The sequence below is a fragment of the Cnephaeus nilssonii genome (assembly GCF_951640355.1).
Source record: "Cnephaeus nilssonii genome assembly, chromosome: 5".
Classification (NCBI taxonomy): Eukaryota; Metazoa; Chordata; class Mammalia; order Chiroptera; family Vespertilionidae; genus Cnephaeus; species Cnephaeus nilssonii.
This window is the reverse complement of record NC_137076.1, coordinates 21,713,135-21,727,602: the sequence shown is the minus strand read 5'-3', so window position 1 is coordinate 21,727,602 and position 14,468 is coordinate 21,713,135. Positions and strand designations below refer to the sequence as shown.

General features: G+C 56.6%; 2 protein-coding genes across 3 annotated transcripts; both read left to right on the top strand.

Annotated features, from left to right (window-relative positions):
- Positions 1–1,136: 1,136 nt before the first annotated feature.
- Positions 1,137–9,110, top strand: TRMT1 (tRNA methyltransferase 1). Its single transcript, XM_079772408.1, has 16 exons — positions 1,137–1,618; positions 1,704–1,759; positions 1,992–2,134; positions 2,322–2,509; positions 4,668–4,783; positions 4,861–4,973; positions 6,083–6,231; positions 6,361–6,447; positions 6,527–6,596; positions 6,681–6,815; positions 6,904–6,989; positions 7,306–7,414; positions 7,500–7,576; positions 8,432–8,551; positions 8,639–8,768; positions 8,939–9,110. The coding sequence occupies exons 1-16, from the start codon at positions 1,359–1,361 to the stop codon at positions 9,086–9,088; spliced, it is 1,989 nt and encodes a 662-aa protein (XP_079628534.1). The 5' UTR covers positions 1,137–1,358; the 3' UTR covers positions 9,089–9,110.
- Positions 9,111–9,214: 104 nt separating this feature from the next.
- LYL1 (LYL1 basic helix-loop-helix family member) lies at positions 9,215–14,254 on the top strand. Of its 2 annotated transcripts, XM_079770102.1 has the most exons (5): positions 9,215–10,859; positions 10,946–11,151; positions 12,039–12,390; positions 12,471–12,562; positions 13,412–14,254. In XM_079770102.1, exons 3-5 carry the CDS (start codon positions 12,059–12,061, stop codon positions 13,825–13,827), a joined length of 840 nt encoding a protein of 279 aa, XP_079626228.1. In that variant the 5' UTR covers positions 9,215–10,859; positions 10,946–11,151; positions 12,039–12,058; the 3' UTR covers positions 13,828–14,254. The 2 variants fall into 2 exon arrangements, with proteins under 2 accessions (XP_079626228.1, XP_079626227.1); XM_079770101.1 differs by having other exon boundaries at positions 9,215–11,151.
- Positions 14,255–14,468: the final 214 nt, after the last annotated feature.

Here is a 14,468-nt window from a genome sequence, read left to right as displayed (position 1 = left end):
CTGCCACCTTCTAGTCCCGCGACCTGAGGCAAGTCGCTCTGCCTTTCAGAACTTTAGTTTCCTGTAAAACGCAAATAATAATAATGTCTGCTGTTTGTGTCAAGCACTGTTTTAGGGTCTTTATGTGAATGATCTCATTCCAATTTTAGTATATACTAGTATGCTGCTGAAGAGAGCACAAGTGAATGATCTCGTTTAAACGTCACAGTAACATTTTTACGTAGGAATTATTTTACACACACACACACACACACACACATACACACTTTATAGAAAAGGGAGGCACAGAGAGATAAATTGCTAAAGGAAGGGATGGCGGGTGTCAGGATTCAAACCCAGGGTCAAGAAGCCACAATAAAAACACGCTATGTCAGATTACGTTATAAGCATTTTACCTGCACTAACTTGTTTAATTCTCATCACAAACCAATAATGAACCTTAAAAAATTCTGCCCATTTTGCAAATGGGGAAACTTAAGCACAGAGAGGGGTTAAGAACAGGTAGCAAAGTGAGCTGGGGACTGGGAACCCAGACAGCCCAGACCACTACCCTGTCCTCCTTTCCCATTGCGGGTTATGTGAAAGAGACTTCTTTGCATACTTTCGGGATGTTGTCTTTTAATCTTTGCTCTATCTTGGAAGCTAGAACTCTTATTTAACATGTAAGGAAAGTGAGGTCCAGAGAGTTTAAGTAACTTGCCAAGAGCATGTGGTAGGGCTAGGATTCAAACTCAGTAAATCTGATTTCAAAGCCTGAGCTATTCCTGCAGGATGCCCTGAAGTAATGTGTTTATGGCGCCCAGCATCCAGGAGACGATCAATAGGTGTTGGATTTCTTCGCTTACCACCCTTTTTCTGAGCCTCAACTTCCTCATCCGTGAAGTGGGCTGGTGATGTGTCCTTAATTACATGAGGACCACTGTGATCAAGGCCGCGGATACCACACGTTCTGCGTTTTCCATGGTGCATTTTGATCCCGGCCATGCACTGTAGGTAGCATTACTGATTGGCTAAATTCTGCCACATGACCCGCCCCCAACTGTGCCAACATGGCGGCGCCCAGGTCTTAACCCGGAAAATGTGACCAAGACTGATTCGGTTCTCCGTTTCGCGAGAGCCGGTGAGGAGGGCCTGGGCAGCGAGGGGAGGGATGGGGTGCAGGGGCGGGCCCACGTAAGGGCTTCAGGCTTCGCTGGGGCGGGTCTTCAGAAGATCGGGGGTGGCGTTAGCTTACGGAGGCCACAGGGTCTCCTGAGCCGCTATTTTACAGATGTGCAGGCCACCCGGCCCGGGAAAGGAGCTCTCTCGTCCTCTCTATGCCCTCCTGATGCAGGCTTGGCGGGCACAGGCTACTGCGGATGTCCCATACGAGGATCGTTCTGCGGCAAATCCTGAATCTCCGCTCCGCCGGCGGTCTCTGTAGGGCTGGGTTTATGGAGGGGCAGCCCCAAGGGCCGGCAAATCCACCCGCAATGGAGAACGGCACGGTGCCCTGCGGCGAAAAGCGCCCACCTGAAACCCAGGAGACGACGGTCACCGAGGGGTCCGCCACGATCGCCTTCCCCAGCGCCAACGAAGTCTTCTACAACCCAGTGCAGGAGTTCAACCGGGATCTGACGTGAGCAGGCGTCCGGGGTCAGCTTGGCAGAGGGCAATGGGTCTGTGAAGTGAGGGGGTGTGAACCAAGCCTTCGTCTCTCGCAGATGTGCTGTGATCACTGAGTTTGCTCGCATTCATCTTGGGGCCAAAGGAATCCAGAGTAAGTGGAGGTACAATCTCCTGGTGGGTGGTGGTCACACAGAGGACTCCCCCTCCTCCCTAAAGTCTGGAAAGGCTCCAACCACGTAGCAGGCCCTGGGCTCTGCTCCTTCAGCCTTTTCCTGGGGACTTTGGGGAAGATTTTCTTTCATGAATCTTCTGTATTTTGAAGAGTAGAGGTATCTCAAAGAGAGCCTTGATAGTCCCTGACTTGTGTTTCTGGGTGGCTGCAGTCAAGGTGCCAGGTGAAAAGGAGGTGCAAAAGGTGGTGGTGGACTTGTCGGAGCAAGAGGAGGACAAGGCTGTATTGAAAGAGGGGGCAGACCCGGCCCCTGGAAACCAGCCTCGAACAGCCACTGTGGGGGAGATCTGTGAGGTGAGGCCTGGGCATAAAATAGGTGGCAGCCCGGGAGTCCAGTGGGTGATGGAGGAAGGAAGGCTCCTGCAAGGGGAGAGCTGTAGGAGGATGTGTGTGTGTGTGTGTGTGGGGGGGGGGGGGATGGGGGAGCTCAGCAGAGAATGGAGATATTGATGTGAGTGGGGCTCCCTGCTTACTCCAACAGGAAGGCCTGCGAGTGCTGGAGGGCCTGGCAGCCTCGGGTCTTCGTTCCATTCGCTTTGCCCGAGAGGTGCCTGGGCTCCGATCCGTGGTTGCCAACGATGCCTCTGCCCGAGCTGTGGATCTCATCCGCCATAATGTGCAGCTCAACGAAGTGGCCCACCTGGTACAGCCCAGCCAGGCAGATGCCCGGTAGGTCCTGGGCCGCAGAGCCAGGCAGCTGGAAGGTGCCTTCTATAGCCAGGCTGCCTGGGGTCAAATCCTAGCTGTGTCATAATCTTGCTCTCTGATCTTGGGAGAGTGCCTTAGTCTCTCTGAGCCTCAGTTTCCTTGGGTATAAGATGCTGGTTTTACAGGGGTTGCTGTACTGATTAAATGAGAGGCAATACTTGTATAGCTCATGCTCGGTGCCAGAAATTAGTACCATGATGGTTTCCATTTTAAACTTCTCATACTTTTATTCGTTCAAACGAACTAGCTTATATCCACTTGTCCAATATGTGCCAGACACTGTTCGCAGTGCAGGGAATGCATCAGTAAACATTACAGACAAAATCCCTGACCTTGTGGAATTCACATTCAAATGCAAGGGTCAGCAAACTATAGCCTGTGAAGCCCCAAAGTCTGGGTTTTTGTGGCCTGTGATGTAAGAGTGTTTGTTTTTTCAATCCTCACCTGAGGATATTGTCTCCCCACATTGATTTTGAGAGAGAGTGGAAGAGAGGGGGAGAGACACAGAGAGAGAGACATCGATGTGAGAGAGACACATCAATTGGTTGCCTCCTGTGGGGATCGAGCCTGCAACCAGAGTACGTGCCCTTGATCAGAATCGAACCCCAGACCCTTTAGTCCTCTGGCTGATGCTCTAACCACTGAGCTAAGGATATGTTTTTATATTTTTAAAGGTTAAAAAAAAAGTATGCAATAGTGACTGTATGTGGCCTATAAAACCTAAAATATTTACTATCTAACCTTTATAGAAAGTTAATAAGTAAAAAACTATTTGCTTTCCTGGCCATAATAAAATCTAATAGGAAACAGAGAAGATAACAAATAATTGTAACAAATAAGTAAATTACATAGTAAAGTAGAGGTGAGAAGTGCTCTGGAAAATAATTGAGGGGGTAGGGGATAGAGGAAGATGGTCAGGGGGATTGCCATTTTGAAAAATGTGGTCAGGGTGGGCTGTGTGAGAAGATAGCATTTGCTTTTCCTCATCTGCAAAGGGAACAATATAGGTCCAGATCCACGGAGTTGTTCTGGTAGGCACCTTTCACCCCCATTGGAAGATTATGTGATTAAATGAGTTAATGTATCTAAATTGCTTGAAACAGTGTCAGGCATGTATGTGCTACATTAGTAGAGTAGGTCCCAATGTTGTTGTTAAAATGTTGATGAGAAAAAGAAAAATCCTGGCCAGGGCTACTGTCTGTGTGGATTTGGCACATTCTATCCATGTCTCTGTGGCTTTTCTGTGGGGACTTAGGTTTCCTCCTACAACCTAAAATACTCACGTGAGGCCCGGTTGGTGTGGCTCAGTGGTTGAGCGTCGACCCAGGAACCAATCAGGAGGTCAGGGCTCAATTCCTGGTCAGAGCACATGCCTGAGTTTCAGGCTTGATCCCCAATAGGGGCCCTGCAGGAGGCAGCCGAACAGTGATTTCATCATTGGTGTTTCTCTCTCTCCCTTCCTCTCTCAAGTCAATTTAAAAAATAATAAATTATATTTATATGTGTTCAGATGAGGTAAACTGGCATGCCTGCATTGTCCCGTCTGAGCGAGTGTGTGTGGGCGTGCGTGGCCCTGCCGTGGAAAGGTGTCCTGTCCAGGGTGGATCCCCTGAGCTGCCTGGATAGACTCCAGCCATCTATGACCCTGAAGTGGAATAACTGGGTGGAAAATAATGATCTGACTTGTTTTTATTAATTTTTCTTAAATGTATGTACAGCTCACATTTACTTCATTGTTTAATATTAGAAGTGTTTTGAGTCTTTATTTAGAATTTGAGCAATGTTTTTGTGACCAGAAATGCTGTAGGAATTTAACTCTTGTTTGGATCACTTAGTCTGTGAAAAAATTGGTTTCATTACATGTTTTTCCGCTTAAAGTCACAGTTTTCAGTAAGTGAGGACTTACTGTATTGGCTATTGTCATGCCATTGTCAGAGATGGGTAGACAGAGGCCTGAGGGGAAAAGCCATGAAGTTATTAGCAAATGGATGCCAGGATCTAAGCCCAGGCAGCTGGCCCGAGTCCAGGTCCAAACTATCACGCTTCAGGATTGAACATGTGTAAGGAACAGAGAGGTCCCTGGTACAGGGCGCTGAGGAATTGGCCCTCTCACTCCCAGGATGCTGATGTACCAGCACCAGCGGGTGTCGGATCGGTTTGATGTCATCGACCTGGACCCCTATGGCAGCCCTGCCGCTTTTCTGGATGCAGCTGTGCAGGCTGTGAGTGAAGGAGGTGAGGCCATGCTGACCCAGGAGGATAGAGCAGGGCTCGGAGTGTTTGAAGGATCCTCACCCCTTCCTTACTTGCAGGGTTGCTGTGCGTTACCTGCACGGACATGGCAGTGCTGGCAGGGAACAGCGGGGAGACATGCTACAGCAAGTACGGGGCCATGGCCCTCAAGAGCCGGGCCTGCCACGAGATGGTGAGGACCCTCCCCCCAGCACCTCTTCCCACCCCTCCGACCTGTTCCGCTTCCTCCAGGCAGCATATTAACGACAAGCACACCTTTAACCAGCATAGTTCCCAGCAGCGTGGGCTGCCAGTCATGGTCATTTGGGGGGCAATGGCTTTGTCCAGGGTAGGAGCAATGATTGCACCCTTCTTCTAGTAGTCTGTTTTAACAACTTCCCAAAATTGTCTCTTTTTAAGGCAATTTTTCCAGGTCTGGGTTCAAGTCCTAACTTTGCTGGTAGCTTTGAGCAAGCAACTTCCCCTTTCTGGGCCTCAGTTTTGGCATTTGTGAAATGGGCATGCTGCTGATGGCCTGGACACCACTGGGTTGCTGTGGGAATTCAAGAAGGCGGGCAGGCCAAAACCGGTTTGGCTCAGTGGATAGAGCGTCGGCCTGCGGACTGAAAGGTCCCAGGTTCGATTCCAGTCAAGGGCATGTACCTTGGTTGCGGGCACATCCCCAGTAGGGGGTGTGCAAGAGGCAGCTGATCGATGATTCTCTCATCGATGTTTCTAACTCTCTATCCCTTTCTCTTCCTCTCTGTAAAAAATCAATAAAATATATTTTTAAAAAATTACCATTTAAAAAAAAAAAGAAGGCGGGCAGGCTAGGTCAATGGGCTGGGAAAGGAGAGGCTCCGCCCTTGTTCCTTGTGGGCCCTGTCATAGATCAGTCTGGGAAACGCTGCCTCTTTTTCTGGGTAGAGTGTCAGGGCAGGTCCCCCGCCGTGCTGCAGCACCCCGTGTCCCCACTTCCTGCCGACAAAGCCCGTGGTGGCCGGACTAAGGTCTCTGTGGCCACATCACACAGCACAGGGCATGCTGATGATGCCAATCAGAACAGATTCCACTTACTGGGCCTGAATGCTCCTAAGTCACTTAATGCTCCCAGCAGGGCCATAGAGATAGAGACTGGTGCAATCTCACAGATGAGGGAACTGAGCAGGCGCCAAGGGCCACAAGTCAGGATACTCAGGGCTGGTCTTGGGACCCACAGAACCTGCCTGGACCCTGTGCTGTGAACACCTTGTTCAGAGGCAGGGCTGATGGCAAACGCCCACCCCCCATCCTCCCCCACAGGCCCTGAGGATCGTCCTACACAGCCTGGACCTCCGTGCTAACTGCTATCAGCGCTTCGTGGTGCCCCTGCTCAGCATCAGCGCTGATTTCTATATACGTGTTTTTGTTCGTGTCTTCACCGGCCAGGCCAAGGTCAAGGCTTCAGCCAGGTTAGCAGGGGTGGGGTAGGCACTGGAGCAGGCAACAGAGCCTTCCCCTGAGGAAATGAGGTCCTACAGGGGACCAAGTCACCCTGAGGGAAGAGTTGGGGTGTGGTAGCCAGCCCTGTTTCCCCACAGCAAGCAGGCGCTGGTGTTCCAGTGTGTGGGCTGCGGAGCCTTCCACCTTCAGCGCCTTGGCAAAGCATCAGGGGCCTCTGGTGGCCGGTGAGCAACAGTGAGCCAGGGGGGAGGTGAGGGGTTCCCAAGGGGTGGTGTTGCCCCCTAAACACCTCTCTCTGTGCAGGGTCAAGTTCTCTGCAGCCTGCGGTCCCCCTGTGGCCCCTGAGTGTGAGCACTGTGGGCAGCGGCACCAGGTGGGACCATGCCGGGTTTAGGCATGGGGTCTCAGGGGTCCTTGTGTCTCACTCCTTGTCCATCTGGCCCCTGTGTGTCTGCAGCTCGGTGGCCCCCTATGGGTGGAGCCAATCCATGACCTGGATTTTGTGGGCCGAGTCCTAGAGGCTGTGAGCACCAACCCCGGCCGGTTCCATACTTCGGAGCGGATCCGAGGAGTCCTGAGTGTCGTCACCGAGGTAGGGGCTGGGCCGAAACAGGATGGGGCTCACCTGTGCCCAGCTTCCTCCATCTGCCCCATGCATATCCTGTTGTCCCCCATGGCAGGAGCTGCCGGACGTGCCTCTGTACTATACGCTGGACCAGCTGAGCAGCACCATCCACTGTAGCACACCCAGCCTCCTGCAGCTGCGGTGAGGGCTGGGTGGGGGAGGAGCAGAGCCTGAGTGCTGGGTGCCCTGGGCAACGTGGGCTCCTTTGGGGCCAGAATCCCCCATAAAATGGAGATCAGACTTCACTCACGTCCAGGGAGTCTCATGTACGAGTACTCAGAGGCCAAGAGCCCCGGCCAGGGGGAGAGTCTGACTGTTCCGATCATTGGCATGGTACCAGCTACGTGGTCACCCTGAGACATGCAGCCAGCCTCACAACCACCCCATGATTCACACCCACACAGTCACCACTGGCTTTGGGATCTAGCTTGCCCCTCACAACCCCTCTTGGTCCCAGGTCAGCCCTCCTCCATGCTGGCTTCCGGGTCTCGCTCTCCCACGCCTGTAAGAATGCTGTGAAGACGGACGCCCCCGCCGCAGCCCTCTGGGATATCATGCGCTGCTGGGTAAGAGCTGGCCTGACTAGATAGGGATAAGAGGGCATGGCATGGGCAGGCTTGGCATCCCCTGGCTCTGACCTTTGCCTCCCAGGAGAAGGAGTGCCCGGTGAAACGAGAGCGGCTGTCTGAGACCAGCCCGGCCTTCCGCATTCTCGGCGTGGAGCCCAGGTAGGGACACCTCTGCCACAGGCATGGATGCTCACATGCTTGCAGATGACACAGATCCATGTTCATTCTTCAAGTGAGATCCAGAATCTCCCTACTCCCACCACTTCTACTGCTTCTCCTCTGCCCCCTCCCTAGTCTGGCCCATCACTGCTCACATAGACCAGTGTGGTCACCTCCCTGGTTCCCCAGCTCCCACCCTCGCCCCCCACAGACTATTCCCCCCACAGCTACCAGAGGGCGCCTGTGAGCACCTGAGTCAGATCATGTCCCCCCCTGCTCAGAACCCTCCGTGACTTCCACTCAGCAGAAACCAAGTTCCACCTGCAAGCCCTGCCCCATTTCCGTGTCACTTTCCAGCCCTCATTTATCCCCCGCTCCCCCCTGGCTCACTCCACACTCAAGCTCATGGGGCACAGCCCATCTCAGGGCCTTTGCACAGGCTGTTCCCGCTACCTGGAGTGCCTGTCCCTGGGTGCCCCCAGGACTGTTCCCTCACCTCCTTCAGGTGTCCCTGACTCTGTCCTGTCCTGCATTGAACCCCTTCCCCAGTCTCCCCAGAACCTCTGCCCTGCTCTGTTCTTTTCAAAACTCTTATCTCATGCCCTAACAAAACATAACTTGCTGATTTCTGATTTGTCCCGTTGCTTGCTTGTCTTGTACACTAGAATGTCAGCTTTACCGGCGGCAGATTTCAGGCACACTGTAGGCAACAGTAAATGTTTATTAAATGAATGAGAGAATCCTGACCCAGGTAGATGCCTTCCCAAGTCACCGAGGTGGGCAGGCCCCGTGCGCAGTTTTGTTGTGCATGTCTGAGTGGCGGCTGCCCCTCAGCTGCACCACCCCCTTCTCCAGGCTGCAGGCCAACTTCACCATCCGGGATGATGCCAACCCCAGCTCCCGCCAGCGAGGACTCAAGCGCTTCCAGGCCAACCCCGAGGCCAACTGGGGCCCCCGGCCCCGTGCCCGGCCAGGGTGAGTGAGAGTGATGGCAGTGGGATTTGGCCAGGGCCTGGGGTGCAGAGGCCTGATGGGGTCCCAGCTGCTCATCTCCCTGCACAGGGGTAAGGCAGTGGGCGAAGCTATGGAGGACAGACGCAGATTGCTCCAGAATAAGAGAAAGGAACCAGCTGAGGACCTGGCCCAGCGGGCTGCCCGGCTTAAGACATTTCCTTGCAAGAGGTTTAAGAAGGTGAGGCACGCCCCCACCTCCAAGTGGGTCCCCCTTGTGGCAATAGGGCAAGGCTAAGGGGCGGGCAAGGATGGGAAAACGGGATGGGCAAGTGTATGCCAGTGAGCTCCCCATCCAGAAAGGAACCCAGCAGAGGCTGCTGGGCTTCATACCCATCATCTTTCCACCAGGGCACCTGTCAACGTGGGGACCAGTGCTGTTACTCCCACAGACCCCCGACACCCGAGGCCACTGCTGAAGCTGCCCCCACTGACTGTCCACAGACCCCCAACCAGAAGCCCCCTGGGTCTGGGGCCACCACTGGTCCAGGTGTAGATTGAGCCAATAAAGAGATTTCACCTTGCCCTGACTGTCATTTGTCTGAGCGCAGAAGCTGCTGGTGGTCTGTCTGTCTGTCTAGCATGTCTGGGGCCTGTTCCTCTGTCCATGTGAATTAACTCCCTGGGGGAGGTCTGCATCTAGAGGTTGGTGTGTCCCTGCCTGACTGAGGGAGGTGTTGTCAATGTTTCTGTCTGAGGCTTTCTGCCTGTGTGGGGAGCTGTCTGTTCCTCTGCAGTAAGAAGCACTTAGGCACCCGGTTGCTGGCGCCTGCGGTTTCCCAAGCGACCACGGGGTGGCAGCCGTGCGCTCGTACCTACGGGCCTTCTCCCACACCCCCCTCCATTGGCGTGCTCCGGAACACAGGCGCGTGCACGCAAGCTGGTGCCACCGAGCTCCCACGTGGCCTCTCGCCGCCAGCCCTGGCTGCCTGGTTTCTCTGGCCCAGCTCCCCGCAGGGCCGTAGTGGCGGAAGCCAGACCGGAACCAGGCTCCTTGTGCATCCGCTCCAGACCAGGTGTTTCCTGCCCTGTGGCCCCTCGAGAGAGGGGGTGCACATAGAGGTACCGGGCAGGCTGCTGCATCCTCTCCACTAGGGCAGGCCTTAGCAATGTTAACAGCGAGGCCTGGGACAGAGCCCCCACCCTGCCACACGGTAGCTGTGGGACCCGCAGACACCCTTCACCTTGCTCCATCTCAGGAGTTAAATGAACCTGATCCCAGAACTGGCCTTGTGGGCACATCAAAGTTCACTGGGAACTTAGAAGTGGCCCCCTGCTTCCCTGGGCAAGTGGGATGGCTGGTGGTGGGGTCCTGGCATCACCTGGTTCCTGGAAGGTGACAGCTGAGGGCCTGCCTGGGGGCTCATGCAGCCACCTAGACAGACACGGGGCAAAGCACAACTGGCCCAGGTGAGAGGGTGCTGGGGATCGGGAACAGCCTTGTCACTGCTACCCTTCGGGAGGCTCCATCTGGGTCTTGAGTTTCACCACCACCCAGGACACTCACCCAGCACCTCTTTATCACCATTCACCCTGAAGTGGCCTGGCTCTGGGATGAGGGCCAGGGACCACCGAACTGGGGCTATGCTATCCTATGACCTAGAGGACTAGGATTGTGGGGACTTGCTGGGGCACCTATTGGAAGGTCCTAGCAATATAGGACGTCTCCCCCAGCTGTAGTCCTTCCTGCCACCTTCCTGGGCCTGGAAATGTGGAGTGGATAGCACAGGGGACCAGGACAACAGCCCAGGCTGGACACCCAAGATCAGAGTGTCAGAACTGCCTTCTGCCACGCCGCGCTCCAGGGTGGGGGTGGCAGAAAGGCTGGGAGGGGCTCTGTAAAAAGAGGAACCAGGCAGGGGGAGGAGAGAAGAAGGGGGCCCCGCAGTCACGAGCCCCAGCAGGGCCGGAAAGGGCTCTCCACCCCCAACAGCACGGACACAGCTGGGGTGTTCAAAGCCACAGGCCAGATCCAAGCAACACTGGAGGCCACTGCTTTCCTGCCTCAGTTTCCCCTCTGTGTGTAGCTGTGCACTGGGGCTGGCCCTCAGAGGGCCAGGGTCCTTCCAGTGACTGGGAGGACGGAAGGTGAAGCCCTGAGGAGGGGTCACTGCCAGTCCTGCCCACTGGCCTGGGGCGGGGCGAGAGGCCGAACTTGGAGATCCCCGCCCGCTGGTTTCCTCCGGGGTCAGCCTGGCTCCTTATCAGTCTCGGCCAGGCGGCCAGGCCCTTATCTGCGCTGGCCCAGCATCCTCCAGCCACTGCGCCAGGGGTAAGAGGGAGGAAACCGGCAGAGGGGGGGTGAGGGGGGGCGGGGAGAGGGCGGGCCGGCCCCTGAGCCGCTCACTTTTCCTCGAGGGACCCATGCTGCTGCCGCCACCAAGGCCCCAAGGCCCTGGAGAGCCCAGAGAGAAGTGAAGTCCAGACAGAGTGGCTGGCGGCCTGGGGTAGCGTGGAGAGGCTGGAGGGAGCAGGGCTGGGGAGCCTGGCCTGAAGCTGGAGCCATATTCTTGCCCTGACCGACAGAGCCAGGGGACTCAGCAGGCAGCAGGACCAGCGCTGGGGTAAGAGCGAGCAGCCTGACGGTGGGGGAATTCCCAACCCACCTGCATTCATTCATTCGTTCCCGCCTTCCTTCATTCATTCATCTGTAGGAACCTACTAAGAGGCCAGGCCAGCTTCCCCAGGACCCCAGTTGGGGAAGACAGGGAAGAGGGACCAGGTGTCCCCAATGTTACTGGGACACTCCAGGCCATGGGTCAAGAGTGAACAGGGATATTTAAATAGGGCGTAAAGAGGTGGATGCTGATGGGTGGGGCAGGTGGGGGGTCACCAGGGCCAGAAGGAAGATTGAGGCATGACTGTATGTACTGGGCAGTGCCAGCATTTGGTGTCATAGTGTCAGCAATGGGGGTTGCAGGATTAGTGAGGGGGACATTTTCAGTGTTTGTGGGGTCACGAGAGATTATGGAAGACTTTCCGGGTCCAACAGGGAGGCGATGGGAAGAGCCTCGGGGTCCTAGATGAGGACCACAGGGTGGGCCCGGGCAGGAGGCGGGGGGTCAGTGAAAGGTCACAGTCAATCATGTAGGGATTCCAAGGTCACGCTGTGTCAATGAAGGGTGTTAGGGTCAGATCTAAGGGTCTCAGGGTCCATCATGGATACCCTGCCTTGCCCCTCCCTCCGGATGCCAGGTGAGGGGATTCTGGAGGGAGGGAATTTGCTCATGCCCTCATGGGTCACAAACAGCTCGGAGACAGCACTGCTGGGCTCATCACTGCACAGCATCTCAGTGGGCATCTCTTGCCCTTGTATCAGATCCTCCTCCCATGTTCTGGTAGTTTCTGGGCCTCCTCCCTCCCACTCTCCCTTCCATTTGAGGGCTCTGTTGGGCTAAGGGTGTGTGTGGACTCTGATTCCTCCTCCCACTGGCTTCCTTCCCTCCCACAGGTGAGCACCCCCTCGGGTCCATGTGCCCGCCCCAAGCCCAGGCGGAGGTGGCCCCCACCATGACTGAGAAGGCTGAGATGGTGTGTGCCCCCAGCCCAGCGCCTGCACCACTCCCCAAGCCTGCCTCACCTGGGCCCCCAAAGGCAGAGGAGGTGGGCCACCAAGGTGTCTCATCCCCCAGGCTGCCCCCTGGTGTCCCGGTGATCAGCTTGGGCCACACGAGGCCCCCAGGGGCAGCCATGGCCACCACAGAGCAGAGTGCCCTTCGGCCCCCACTGCTGCAATTCTCCGCCCTGGGAAGTGCCCCAACCCCTCTGGCCCTGCATTACCATCCTCACCCCTTCCTCAACAGGTTAGTGGGGGGCTGGGCCTGGGGGATCCAGGGCCAGGGTCCTTGCCCACAAGGCATTAGTGACCCATGACCCCTTACAGCCTCTACATTGGGCCGGCAGGACCTTTTAGCATCTTCCCTAGCAGCCGGCTGAAGCGGAGACCGAGCCACTGTGAGCTGGAGCTGGCTGAGGGTGAGTGTGAGTTTGTGTCTGCCTGCGTCCACATCTGTCCCATACCTTTCCTCAGGGGGGAGCGCTGCCAGTGCACAGACACACACACAACAGCCCGCACGGGTTCAGTACTCATGTTCTACTCATGTGCAACCGGTCACCCAAACAAACTACCACGTCCTGGCAATCACAGCATGGCACAGGGGCCACAAAATGGCAGCTCCACTCGGACGCACAGCCACCCAGGAAGCAGCCACATGACAACCATCATGCAAGAGACAGCCATGGGACCACAGCCCCACACACAGGACACAGCCAACCGCAGCCACTTAGGACCATGGCCACACAAGAATCAGCCACACCACCACAGCCATGCATGACACAGCCACATGGCAACCATCACACACCACCACAGCCATTTAGACAGACCACAAGTAGTCACACAACCACCTAAGACACGGACAGGACCACAATCACAATAAGCGTACTTCTCAGACCCACGAGCACCCCGGGGCCACACACAGGGACACACTGAGAATGAAGACTACGGGAACAGCTCCCCCCACTGGCAGCCACAAGGAAACATTCGCTAGGGCATCTCAGCCACTGACCTGAAGGTGCCGTCAGAGGCTTAGAGGCCACAGCTGTGTGCAGCCCGGTCTATCCTTGTCTCGATGGTGGAGGTGGCGGGTGGGCAGGGTTGCTCACTAGCAGGGGAGCCACACGTGGTGGATCCTACACGTGCATCCCTTGCGTGGAGAAAGCCCCAGCTCACCTCCTGTGTGGAAGTCCCCATAGAGTGCTGGGTGCCTGAAGTGAGGGCAGGAGGGGGCGCCACCTCGGTGCCAACCCCTCCCCTCCCGCATGCAGGGCAACAGCCCCAGAAGGTGGCCCGGCGTGTGTTCACCAACAGTCGCGAGCGCTGGCGGCAACAGAACGTGAACGGCGCCTTCGCGGAGCTCAGGAAGCTGCTGCCCACGCACCCTCCCGACCGGAAGCTGAGCAAGAATGAGGTGCTCCGCCTCGCGATGAAGTACATCGGCTTCCTGGTGCGGCTGCTGCGAGACCAGGCAGCCGCTCTGGCAGCGGGCCCTGCCCCGCCTGGGCCCCGCAAACGGCTGGCGCACCGAGGCCCGGACGACGGCGCCCGCCGTGGGCCTGGTCACCCGGTCGAGGCGGTGGTGCGCCTGCAGCCCGCAACCCCGGCCTGCCCCAACGGCAGCCCGGTTGGGGCGGCGCGCCCCATCAAGACGGAACAAGCGGCTGTGAGCCCAGAGGTGCGGTGACCGCCATCGCCTCTGAGCCCAGGAAGGGCATGGGAACTCAGCCCTGGGCCGTCGAGGAAGGGGCGGACCACACACTGCGCTTAGTTTGGAGCGAAGTCCCCCCCTAGAGGGACCTGTGAGGACATACCCTTCAGGGGGGATGGCAGGGGATCTGGAAGGGCGATCGCCCCCAGGAACCCTGCAGACCCTCTTACCACCCACCGCCCGCTGGAAGTTGCCTTGCCCGCATCCTCCTCCCCGAGGCGAGATCCGGGAACATCAACATGGCAGAGCGGCCGTCGGACCTAAGTGGTGCCTCTTTTTTTTCCTGGTTAGGGGCTCACGGAGAGGTAGGGAGGGGCGGGGAGGCTTCCTCTTCTCGCCGGCGCCCCCTCCTGGAAACTCAGGGACACAAGCGCCTTGACGCCTCGACGGCGGCGTCGGCAGCGCGCCTGGTGCGGGGACAGAGGCGCAGAGTCCACGCGGGGCCCCTCCCCACTAACCCGACCAGGACCCGCACGGTCGCGTTAGCGAAGGCTCAGGCGCTCTTGCTTTTGTTTTTCTTTATTTCTTTATTTCACATACACATTAGCCATTCAATGGAGAAGCCGGAGAGAGTCAGGCAAAGATGGTATAACAGAAGCGCAGTGACGGGGGGCGGG

What these genes read in the sequence shown, in the direction of transcription:
- LYL1 (XM_079770102.1), top strand. Translation starts at nt 12,059, where the DNA reads ATGTGCCCGCCCCAAGCCCAGGCGGAGGTGGCCCCCACCATGACTGAG. An exon ending in CCTCACCCCTTCCTCAACAG is followed by an intron (nt 12,391 to 12,470) that starts GTTAGTGGGGGG and finishes GACCCCTTACAG; the next exon opens with CCTCTACATTGGGCCGGCAG. An exon ending in TGAGCTGGAGCTGGCTGAGG is followed by an intron (nt 12,563 to 13,411) that starts GTGAGTGTGAGT and finishes TCCCGCATGCAG; the next exon opens with GGCAACAGCCCCAGAAGGTG.
- TRMT1 (XM_079772408.1), top strand. Translation starts at nt 1,359, where the DNA reads ATGTCCCATACGAGGATCGTTCTGCGGCAAATCCTGAATCTCCGCTCC. An exon ending in AAGGTCAAGGCTTCAGCCAG is followed by an intron (nt 6,232 to 6,360) that starts GTTAGCAGGGGT and finishes GTTTCCCCACAG; the next exon opens with CAAGCAGGCGCTGGTGTTCC. An exon ending in ATTCTCGGCGTGGAGCCCAG is followed by an intron (nt 7,577 to 8,431) that starts GTAGGGACACCT and finishes CCCCTTCTCCAG; the next exon opens with GCTGCAGGCCAACTTCACCA.